Raw genomic sequence first — 12,432 nt, forward strand, 5'->3', positions numbered from 1 at the left:
GTGTCTGTTATCACTAATATCTGCTATTCACAGAATCTTGACTCTATGAAATAACTTCAAATAAATATTTACAGCTATTTGAAGTCATCAAGACAACCTCTGAACTGAAAAGTGCTGCACCAGAACTCAGCCTAATGGCACATGTTGACTCACTCAGGTTTTTGTTAATTAAACCACCAGGTTGTGTAACTGTAGCCAAACAAACTTGTGCATATCCAAAAACGATCCAATGATATCTTTCAGATAAAATGGGGATTTTGAAACAACTTGTCTTTGTTAAAAACACGCACAGATGTTGCATTTGGATAGCTCTGTAAACTTGATTGTTATGAGGGAAGCCAACAATAGTGAGGATCTTACAAAACCTAACTTTTCTGAAGTGGCGTTTCTGGCACATGATGCAGCCTCATAAATGCCTTAAGTAAAACCACTAAGCTACAGTACCAGTGGCTGCATTAAATTCAATTCTGATGGTGGCAGATTAAGTACCTGCTACAACAATTTTGTGCAAATTATTTGCCCTTCTGGTCATATGCAACTCCATTAGTGCGTTTTCAGGCTTTGGAGCATTATTAAAGTGCCATTTACTCACAGAATTAGTTCTTAAATTGACCAGAAAAATAACCTACAGCAGCATAATACACTACAAAGCATGCACCTCCCTTTTTGGACTTTTTTCTTTCTTTCCAGATTTCCATCCTTAAATATACTTCTTAAGGTAAAGATTAAAAAAATGTAGACCTTGCAAGGTTGTGAAACCAGAAATAACGAAGGAAATGAGATGATTGAAGATTATGTTCTCAGATGTCTGTGCCTTTGAAAATTTTAAGGATGATCTGCTATGGATTTTCTCAACAGAGACATTTGACCTGCTGTATATGCAGGTATATATTCAAGTTGCCCTAATTGGCAGTTTATTAAAATCACTGTAATGAATGCATTAAAGCTACATAAGGTATAAATTAAACACTAGGATGTTGCATGAAAATAACATGATTTGAAAGGAAATCTTTTTGTCTATGCTCATTTTTAGTCCAGTGCATAGATTTATTGCCACGCTTCACTCCATTAGTTTTGATTTAAATTTAAGGAGGACTCATTTTTATCCCAGCATCTGTTTGGAGCGAGGCAGGGAACCGTCTCGGACAGGTCGCATCCATCAGAGCTAATACAAAGACAATGGAAATTTATACTCCTGGACGCTTTGGAGACTTCAGTAAAACTGCTTTGCACATGTTTGGAGTGTGGACTAACACCAAAAGCGCTTAAGGAAAATTCAGGTAAACGTGTAGACGGCACTGACTGCACTTCACTGATAAAATGAAAAATGAGTAGATATTTTAGTTTAGTTGGGATATCTGTCTTGGATTACAGCTGCGGTGCCTTAGGCTGTGTGTGGTTTATCACATGAAGTGCTCCAGACCAGATTGTCAGTTTTGAAATGCATTGTCTCCTGACAGTAAGACAGATCCCTGCCTTCTCATTACAACTCTAATTTTCGTATTAGCTGTCCTCCAGTAAACAAGCATTGCCACTGACAAGAGGCGGGCCTTCCAAATTACCATTTAGATTGGACAACTTCATGCCAAGAAAAAGCCAATTACTGAAAACAGTTTAGTAAGGCAAAGGGACAGAGAAGGGCTGGTGATGAGTGTATTTCATGGCGCATGAGGTTTGCGTCACTCCCCTCTGAATCCCGTATCACACCAACATCTTATTTCATTCCAGCGACTTTACTTTAAAATGTGCACGCAGCATAGATTTTTTGTCTCTGCAGTGCCGTTCGCACAGTGATCTGAGCCACTGAAATTTGAAAAGAGACAGGTGCTGCCTTTAATAATTGAAACTGGCAAATTGGCTCACTCAAAGGTAAGCTCAGGCGGTTGGGGAAATGGCCCATTTTCCAGCCAAGTGGAATTATGTGCATTTTGAAAACTGAACTTTGAGGAGCACTTGTTTATTGGCAGGACTTACAAGGAAATTTAGATCACTTATAAATAGGAAGACTAACCTGAAGCCAATTATTAACGATTCACTTTCTAAAGACTTTAATGGAGAGTCTCAAGGCTGGCTTGGTTTGAAAGAAAGAGTTGTTAAAACTGTTTTTGTGTTCACAGCTGTCTGGACATCTGCCTGCTCAGCTGTTTTGTTAGCTTATATGCAAGTGTGTAGTGTGGGAGTGTGTCTTCCCTAATGAAAACACACTCACATGGACTCGCATCTCAATTTTTGCCTAGGAAAAAAAAGCCTAGGAAACTGTTCGTTTTATTTGTAATAATGACTATAATTGCTCTGACTATATTACAAATAAGTTTGTCCCATGTCTCCACTATGAATACTTTAATTGAGAAAAATCTTTTCTGTGTGATGCATGTTACAGATTGCCCGTTTGTGTTAAAGCACTGGATCACTGGGTATCTTATGTTAGCTGACCTACATCGTAACTCATTTCAAGCTGTATTTTGGGCAGTTGAAAAATAAAATATGCACGCTCATAAAATACCAGCCACACAACACATAATATGCACAGTGTCTTATAGTTTTTCCTCTTTGGTCAGCTATTATTCATTCAGTACTATATATCTGCTTGTTCTTCTTCACTGGCTTTAATTTCCTTTTACCTTTTTGCCAAAACTAATCTCATAATATTGGCTTTCCTTTTTGCAAAGCTAACACTATATTGGATTCTGGTTGAAATAGTCTTTCAGGGTTCCTTGTGGTTTGGTGATATTGTGATTTTTCTGTGATGTATTTTAAATAAGTTACAACATGACTTCTGAATGTGATTTTTTTGCTAATTAATTTTTTTATCAAATGACTAATAGCTTCATTTTAACTCCTTAAAACCACAGGATGAGCACATTCTGTACTGCCTATGATCGATTTTTTTTATCTTATTTTCTATTTTCTCTAGTGTTTTATCCACAATCCTGCATCCCAGTTCATATTCTCATACCAGATACAGTAATAAACCTGACAACAAAATGAGCCATCTGAAAAAATCCTCTTTTTTCACACTGGAAACCTCATTCATTGATTAGAGTCAGAGGTGCAGAAAATGATACCAATAAAATACCAAGGTCCATTCAGCCGGCTGAAAGCAGTGTATAATTTACCTTGTATAATGTGAGATCATCAGTGTCGTGCAACAACATATCATAAAGAGAAAAAACATAAAGACCTTCAGCACCAGTGAACCCAGGTTGGTTTAAGAAGTCTTTTAAATGTAATACATGGGCTCCTGCCTGATAACACAACATCCATGCAGAAGACAGCTCCAGGACTTCCATTTTGCTTAGAAATGTCACAACCCCTATTCAGAACATATGATTTCTCACAGCCTGGAAATAAATGATAACTGCACCAATTCTGCCCTACCTGGGCATGGCATGGTACTTGGTGGCAGATGGCTTTGGCCGCCTTTTATGGCAGCTGAATGAAGGGAAATATGAGTGTGAGAGGACTGACTGCTGGCAACTGGACATGTTTCTTGTCTCCTTAAATGAACTAAATGTTGCCAAGGGAAGCCCGCATGTGCACACAGTCATCATTAGTTTAGCAGCAAACTATACCCACATGCACAGACTTCATCCTTAAGTTTGCATGCACCAGGTACATGTCCAGTAAATGACTGATATTGATTCATGTGACATATTGTCGATGGCAATAACAAACCTTTCATAAGCCAGAATAATTAATACTAAACGTGCAAAATTCTTCTGTGAAAGTGCCGAGCAGTGTTGATATCTGCATGCCAGCATAGTTCCTCAGTTTTCTTTCATCATGTTGATGTTGGCTTCACATACCTGCCATGGTTGTTTGCCGTAAGAGAAATCAGAAAGAAAACAATCTTATAGTCTCTTGCATGCAGTCACAAAGACAAGTGTGCTTCTGTGTCAATATCGCAGAGAAATCCTTTTGCATGCCAGGAGAAGTGGCTGGTGGGGGATTTTCTTGGAGATGTTATCAGTGATCCCAAACAGTCGTGACTTGGTTACTGCGTGACACTAATCTTCAATGATTTCCTCAGGGGTGAGAGTTCAGACTCATTTCAATGAGATGTTGCATTTGATTTGTAGTTGTCACCTCCAGAAAATCCAGCAGGTATATAAGATTTATATTTCTCTGGTTTGTTTACTTTTACTTTGTTTCCTTCTAATCTAATTGAGCAGTATCTGTCTAAATACTGTGTAAGTTTATATTATATGATGGGTCACTAATTGCACTAATATTAGCCTAATTTCACGGTGATCAGTTACTGCATTGCAGCTGAACGTTTTTACTCTGATCTCATATGAAAAGAAATCAATGTTTCATCAGCCCCTCCAAACACGTGTGACCACTTATATAACTAAACAACTAAAGTCACATTTCATAAGTTCAAATCATTGTCATGCTTGATCTCATCTGAACACTTTTGCCCCTTGATTAGGCCGTGTGTGTGTCTGTGTGGCCTGTAGAGACTCCTGGCTTTAAACTCATTGTTTTGCCTTGTGATTTGGATGGATGCTACTGCTGTGTGCCCTTCCTGCTGTTATTTGCTGTTGTTATCATCTAGCTGTATTGTTTTTATACAGGGCCAAAATAATGGACATCACTGATCCTGTACAGCTTTATGTTTCACTTTTGCATTAATTTAATGACATGTTGTTTGGTCTTCCCCTAACCCATACAGCCCTAGAGTAGGTCAGCAACCTATAGGCAACTTCTGGTCACTAGTGAAAAATGTGTGTTTCACAGCAGTTGGTAAGTGGTTGCTCGAGGTTGCTCAGCAAAAGCTGCGGCACAAAAACCTTGCTCTAGTAGATTGCCGTGGTTACCCATAGTTTTCTTCTTTCATGCAGCATAGTGTATCTCTTTATGATCGATTTCACCTAGCAGTTGTCACTCGATAGCTGACAAATACACAGTTGAGGGGTGGCCGACCATATGGGCCAGTGTGAATGGGCCATTATTTCACTGAGTAATGCTCAGATAATATAAGAATGTGCCAGTTGGCATTTTTTCATTGTGGCTATGTCGTACTGTAGTGTTACCAAGGATTCATAAAAATTCTTTAAAAGTAAAATGCTAAATTATAATCATCTAAGACAGCGGTCTCCAACCTTTTTTGCGCCACGGACCATTTATGTCCGATAATATTTTCACAGACCGGCCTTTAAGGTGTCGCGGATAAATACAACAAAACAAAACCAGTACTGGTACCAAAAAAAGAAGATTTATTCATAACACACGGGAAAAGACCCAGGAAAGAGTTAATAAAAAGATAAAAAATAAAAAACATAAAAACCCTGAAAACCATAATTTCACACCCGAGCCTCAACTCTCGGGCTCGGTACCAAACGACTCACAGACCGGCACCGGTCCAGGCCCCGGGGGTTGGGGACCGCTGATCTAAGTCAGCAAGATTCATAATGACATAAAGAAGTAAATGATCAATGTCAGGTAGGAGCGATTGAAATTGGAAACTTTTGTAAAGATAGCGCTCAATGTGCAGCAGCTTTGTTTTCAATACCACCACATTTAGGCCAAGATTAATATTATAAATGAGAAAATAAAATGTTAGGGTTGACCTTTGATAGCAGTATATCTGACAGGAACAGTGACTTAGACATCTTTGTATATAATATGTGGTATTTAGTGTACCAAGCATCCCTTGGTAGAATAGATATCAGCACAAAGAAAAATATATCCAAAACTAGTTGCAATAGAATAATTTAGTCATTTAATTACACAACTAAAATGTATAATTTATAATTTAGCAAGAGAGGCAGTTTATGTGAAAACATAATGGTTGCAGTAGAAATGATACAACACCTAAGAGAATGAAAAGACTAAATGTTTTATCAAAGCAGCATTTAAAATTGACTGTAATGAGCAACTTGTATGCTTGTTTATGTTCCTTTTCAGTATGCTAAGATCACAGATTGTGAGTGTAATTTTCTGACACTGGCATTTCTGTGGAACAAATTGAAATAAAATGTTCACTCTTCCTTATTAGAGCCTTGCTTTAATATAATGTAAGTGTGCAAATCACCATCTACTTTGAAGGCAGAGCGTTTCCCAAATGAAACTGACCCTTGCAAATTGCATGAACCTTGATAAATCCAGCAGAATCACCCACAATTATAGATGGTAATTTTTTGCATTTAAGTCTCACTTAAATGCATGTAGATTAAAGGGAAGAGTGCACTTGTTGTTAGCATGCAAAGCACAAGTCAGAGTGTCTGTACCATTTGATAATAACCAAAACATTTCTGAGCATGGGATCTGTGTGATACAAAATACTAAAGCGTTTGCAAATTTGCTTCAGTAAAATGTATTTGAGCGCTTGAGACGCTACCTTCCTGTGATCCAAACTACCATATGTACTTGTAACATTGTGGACTCTCATGAGGTACAGTGACAGAAACTGTATTTCAGTGTTTCAGACCAGCAACCTCAGTGTTTAAGCAATTGCCTAAAGCTATTCCTTTTTCAATATTTGTCCTTCTAGGGGGGATTTATGGTTATGAAGAGTAAGACTCTGAAGGTCCACAATACTAATAGAGTTTGGAAAGAGGATGGTAGCAATTTCTGTTTTTTGCCCCGAGGTCCTTTTCAGGGATATTATGTGTAAAACTCCAAGAACATTGTGTGACTATGATAAAAATGTGTTGTCATCATTGGACTCACTGTATTCAGAGAGTTGTAGCTGCTAGCTTAGTCTGTCTCTTCCTGCCAGTTAGGTAGTCTGTCTGTCTCTATCCACTCCGCATGAGAAATGAGGAATGAGGTGTCGCCTACGGTCAGAGAAGGAGAGAAAGAGTGTGTCAGACAGATAGACTGAGTGGAGCAGTCTGTGAATATGTCAGGTTAAAATGCTGGGACATTGCTCCCCTGTAATCCCTTTGGCTCCGTAGATTAGGAGAGACATGCTGTAGTGCCAGCTGCCAAATTTGTATTCTGGTCATCTCCCTTTCTTTCTGCAAGAGTCGACTTTTTGCCATATTTAGTCCAGGAAAATAAAATGCTAATTTCCCCCTTTGGTTTCAACTAGAAATCAAGCCAAAGAGGGACTTATCTTGCTTTTTGAACATGCAGAGCTTAGTCCTGAATTGACCTCTGGAAGTCCAGCCGCAGGCAGAGATGTATTCAGATTTAGTCTGCTTGTTTTCTTTACAAACATCCTGTGTGGTATAACCTATTCATTCATCAAAGTCAGAAAAAGAAAACAATTCATTTTGCTGGGAGGGAAGGGAGAGAGCCACAATCATTATTGTTTGGACGATAACAATGATTAAAGTTGAAGATCTTGTTTTTTTACTTTTTCTTTTTTTCTAACGTTCGCTAAAACTCACGCAAACACACACAAACACATGCAGCAAACAGCAAACAACACTGGAATAAAAGAACATAAGGAAACTGTGCCGTGACATTAAACAAAACTTCGGGGGGCTTATGGAGGAAAATCTCACCTCAGTATGTAATATCAGCAAACGCAGAAGCAGAGAGTAAATAGAGTACTGAAGGTACAGTATTCGAATACACACACTCAATTTCACTGTAAGGTGCTTAAGTTAAATCCTCCTAAATGTCTGGAGTCTAAAGCCATCAGTCTGGTTCAGTAAGACTGTGTTTTGTGCTTTGAGCTAAACAGGCAGCATGCTGACAATGACAGTTCAATATGTTGTTAGCAGGGAAAATGTGTACCAGGGTCACATCTTTCATATGCCAGCTGAAAGCTGTATCGCTGAAGTAAACTGTATAGAAAAGGACGTAGCATCAACTATTAGATTCTGGACTCCTGGGTTAAAGCTCAGAGCTGAGCTTTTTGTCTGTCATTATCTTGGTGTTGATGCACACTCATACAGTCACGACTAAAGCAAGCACTGCTTTATTAGCTTATCTTGAAATTCTTTCCAATACCAAAGGATGGCTCCTTTGGTATTGGAAAGAATGCTATTTGACACTGGCTTCACTCTTCAAACCCAGGCGGTGTGTATGTCTTTTATACATAGTCTATAGTCATTATATTGTTATTTATTTAATTCAATCCAATTTTATTTATGTAGCTCCAAATCACAACAACAGTCACCTCAAGGCATTTAATATTGTCAGGTAAAACCCTTCCAATAATACAGAGAAACTCCCAACAAGCAAGCACTTTGGTGACAGTGGGAAGGAAAAAGTCCCTTTTCAAGAGAAGAAATCTCTGGTAGCACCAGGTTTAGGGAGGGGCAGGCATCTGTCGTGACTGGTTGGGTCAGATGGCAACAAAGCACTATACAGGGAGTGCAGAATTATTAGGCAAATGAGTATTTTGTCCACATCATCCTCTTCATGCATGTTGTCTTACTCCAAGCTGTATAGGCTCGAAAGCCTACTACCAATTAAGCATATTAGGTGATGTGCATCTCTGTAATGAGAAGGGGTGTGGTCTAATGACATCAACACCCTATATCAGGTGTGCATAATTATTAGGCAACGTCCTTTCCTTTGGCAAAATGGGTCAAAAGAAGGACTTGACAGGCTCAGAAAAGTCAAAAATAGTGAGATATCTTGCAGAGGGATGCAGCAGTCTCAAAATTGCAAAGCTTCTGAAGCGCGATCATCGAACAATCAAGCGTTTCATTCAAAATAGTCAACAGGGTCGCAAGAAGCGTGTGGAAAAACCAAGGCGCAAAATAACTGCCCATGAACTGAGAAAAGTCAAGCGTGCAGCTGCCAAGATGCCACTTGCCACCAGTTTGGCCATATTTCAGAGCTGCAACATCACTGGAGTGCCCAAAAGCACAAGGTGTGCAATACTCAGAGACATGGCCAAGGTAAGAAAGGCTGAAAGACGACCACCACTGAACAAGACACACAAGCTGAAACGTCAAGACTGGGCCAAGAAATATCTCAAGACTGGTTTTTCTAAGGTTTTATGGACTGATGAAATGAGAGTGAGTCTTGATGGGCCAGATGGATGGGCCCGTGGCTGGATTGGTAAAGGGCAGAGAGCTCCAGTCCGACTCAGACGCCAGCAAGGTGGAGGTGGAGTACTGGTTTGGGCTGGTATCATCAAAGATGAGCTTGTGGGGCCTTTTCGGGTTGAGGATGGAGTCAAGCTCAACTCCCAGTCCTACTGCCAGTTTCTGGAAGACACCTTCTTCAAGCAGTGGTACAGGAAGAAGTCTGCATCCTTCAAGAAAAACATGATTTTCATGCAGGACAATGCTCCATCACACGCGTCCAAGTACTCCACAGCGTGGCTGGCAAGAAAGTGTATAAAAGAAGAAAAACTAATGACATGGCCTCCTTGTTCACCTGATCTGAACCCCATTGAGAACCTGTGGTCCATCATCAAATGTGAGATTTACAAGGAGGGAAAACAGTACACCTCTCTGAACAGTGTCTGGGAGGCTGTGGTTGCTGCTGCACGCAATGTTGATGGTGAACAGATCAAAACACTGACAGAATCCATGGATGGCAGGCTTTTGAGTGTCCTTGCAAAGAAAGGTGGCTATATTGGTCGCTGATTTGTTTTTGTTTTGTTTTTGAATGTCAGAAATGTATATTTGTGAATGTGGAGATGTTATATTGGTTTCACTGGTAAAAATAAATAATTGAAATGGGTATATATTTGTTTTTTGTTAAGTTGCCTAATAATTATGCACAGTAATAGTCACCTGCACACACAGATATCCCCCTAAAATAGCTAAAACTAAAAACAAACTAAAAACTACTTCCAAAAACATTCAGCTTTGATATTAATGAGTTTTTTGGGTTCATTGAGAACATGGTTGTTGTTCAATAATAAAATTATTCCTCAAAAATACAACTTGCCTAATAATTCTGCACTCCCTGTACAGACTGCAGTTTTTTCCTGTTGGTGGTGAAAGAACCAGAGAACCACCAAGTAATAAGAGGAGGGCAAACATGCTTGTGTCTAATTTCTTTGTCAATCCATCAATCAAAGAGTAGTTCAAATCCACCACAGCAAAACAAACCCCAAGTAAGTAGGTACATAGCCCTGGCCACAATATCAGACCCTAGCTTTCTTCTAGCAAAGCATGGAAAATGTAAGCCAAAGTTTCAAAATTGTAAACATTTATTTTGCCATACAGACAAAGAGGAGCTGCATTTTCAAGAAGTGCCTGAAGATTGGTAGTCACACAGTGGTAGGTCCAGTTAGCGGTGTTGTCTTTTCTGATAGGAGTTCTTTATCTGACTGTGGCTCTTCCACACCAGCATTCAGACGTTTATTGATTCCTGTTATTATCTGTTCTAAACACTTGCTTTTCATTGTCAGCTTTCCTTTCTAATAGGATCTATTCCCTTCCGAAAAATGAATATCTTCTAGCAGTCTAATATCAGGATTACACACTCACAGACCTGCACAGTAGCTTTAGGCAGCCAGGCCACAGAAATGAAGAGCTTCTCTTTTAAGTTGAATCCTCCATAATGAACCAACAGGAAGGTGACAAGTAGACGGATCACCAGACCAATAAGAATGCAGGCCATACCCAGACCTAAGGGCATAGACACAACAACAAAGAGGAAACCAGTATCTTAAATTTCCTCAAGCCATGAAATGTTTTGCTCTGCAGGTTAAAGCTCTTTGATTACTGGGCCCACTGGGCTCCTAGTAACTGAGAACAAAATCTAGAAACAAATGGAGCAAAGTCTAACTGAAATATACTGGTAATATAATGTTCTTACCCACAGTGCTTGGGCTGAGTGCTTTAATCGTGATCTCAGCTCCAATCAGACCAAAGAGAAGTGGCTGAAATACATCCCATGACCGGCCCACCATTTCTGCTACTGGTGCCTGATTGCGAAGTTAGAGATACCTGGATTAACCACATTCCATGGTGCCAGCCATTAAAAGACATGTTGATTTAGGGTAAACATGACAAAATCCAAGGGGCAGGATGCAGGTTAAAGTGATCCTGATATATGATACCTTTTCAGTCTTCCAGCCCAGTGCAGCCAGGAAAGCCAGCACCAGTGTACAGAGACCTCCAGCTCCAGCAAAACCTATAACATGACTGAAGAAGACTGAAAATATGGACAGACCCAGCAACATGAGGGTCCTCCTCAATACCAGATCCTCCTGCGATCAGACAGAAGATATTAAAGACACATTTTATGAACAATTAAAAAAGGAAAAATCATATTAATATAAAAATGTCAGACCTGGTCATTGCTGGGGAAGCAGTACAAGAACATGCCCAGGATCATACCAGCTACGATGCCTCCCACCACCTCCAGCAGACCCTTCAGTATGTTCATCCATGTAGAACCTGCAGGACAAACACAACGAGACCATGTAGACTAGAAAAAACACAAACCATAATGAACAGCACAGGACAGAAACATTTTGTCTGACCTGTAGAGAAGGCGATTCCCAAACAAGTAGAGAATCCTGTTATGGCAAGAATATCATCAAAGCTTCCAGCAGCCATCAGGAGGGTGGGGATTCCCTGAAGAACAACACACAGTGACATTAAAGATTCATATTAGAGCAGAAGGCTTGATCTTTCTTGACTCCCATGGAAGCTCTTGGGTTTGAGGAGCTTTACTGGAGGAGCCCTAGATCTTTTTGGTGATGCTTTCCCTTCCTTTAAATAGACTTGAAGTGATTAAACGCTTTGAGAAATAGCTGAAGGGATTCTAGTGGTGTATTATAGGTATTGGGGTTGTTGTGAAAACTAATAAGGTGTACAACTCTTTTAGAAGAGTATTGCTACTTAATCAGTATCCTATCAAAGGTTCAAGTGTTGCTTAAGCTGGCTTTAGTGACTTTGTATGAGGTATTAAGGACCACTGTGGGTCTCCTAGAGGTCACTGTGGGTTCTTGTAAATGGGGTAGAGCATGATTAGGAAGCTTAGCAATCACTGAGAATGTGTTGATGGAGCTCGAGGATCTGTAGAGGCCCCTATATTGATTTTATTAATGGTGTCAATTGTTATGTAATGTTTACAGTCCTGCAGGTGGTTCTGCTGTTATTTTTATTTTATACTTGCTCTGCATAAGCCTACACAGATGATGTGTCATGTCTATAGACTCATCTCAGGCTCATCTGTTTTTCCACCCATACGCTGCCCCTTGTGGCTGGATGAACCTTTCATCAGTCAAATGTAGTGATGATAGTAACGGGTGATAATTTACCTTCTCCACTCCATATCCTTCTCTCTGCAGGAGCAGCATTGAAGGAACAACAACTGCTGGAGAAACGGCAGCCAGTACAAAACTGCACAAACACAAATATCATAGGCACAATGAGTGTCGCTTTACTTTGAATCTAGTCATACAGAAAGAAATGGCTCTGTGTGTGTGTCTAGGGATGGGTATCGTTTAGGTTTTATCCGATACCGGTGCCAAACCGGTACTTTTGAAACGGTGCCGGTGCTTAAACGGTGCTCAAACCGGTGCTCAAACCGGTGCTTAAAGAATGGAGAACA

General features: G+C 39.8%; 1 protein-coding gene across 1 annotated transcript in view; it reads right to left on the reverse strand.

Moving 5' to 3' along the window:
• The window catches only part of LOC121812901 (sodium/hydrogen exchanger 9B2-like), a gene marked incomplete at its 3' end in the record, with an annotated part of 20,068 nt that extends 7,852 nt beyond the window's left edge, over positions 1-12,216 (reverse strand). Inside the window, exons 1-6 of the mRNA XM_042216094.1 lie at positions 12,140-12,216; positions 11,357-11,450; positions 11,164-11,270; positions 10,931-11,080; positions 10,687-10,795; positions 10,356-10,496 (exon numbers count right to left, since the gene is read on the reverse strand). Of these exons, the coding sequence (XP_042072028.1) occupies positions 10,356-10,496; positions 10,687-10,795; positions 10,931-11,080; positions 11,164-11,270; positions 11,357-11,450; positions 12,140-12,178 (640 nt within the window). The remainder of the gene's footprint in view (positions 1-10,355; positions 10,497-10,686; positions 10,796-10,930; positions 11,081-11,163; positions 11,271-11,356; positions 11,451-12,139) is intronic.
• Between the last annotated feature and the right edge of the window lie 216 nt (positions 12,217-12,432).

Source organism: Haplochromis burtoni, unplaced genomic scaffold (genome assembly GCF_018398535.1).
Source record: "Haplochromis burtoni strain Fernald_Lab_line unplaced genomic scaffold, NCSU_Asbu1 Contig_921, whole genome shotgun sequence".
Classification (NCBI taxonomy): domain Eukaryota; kingdom Metazoa; phylum Chordata; class Actinopteri; order Cichliformes; family Cichlidae; genus Haplochromis; species Haplochromis burtoni.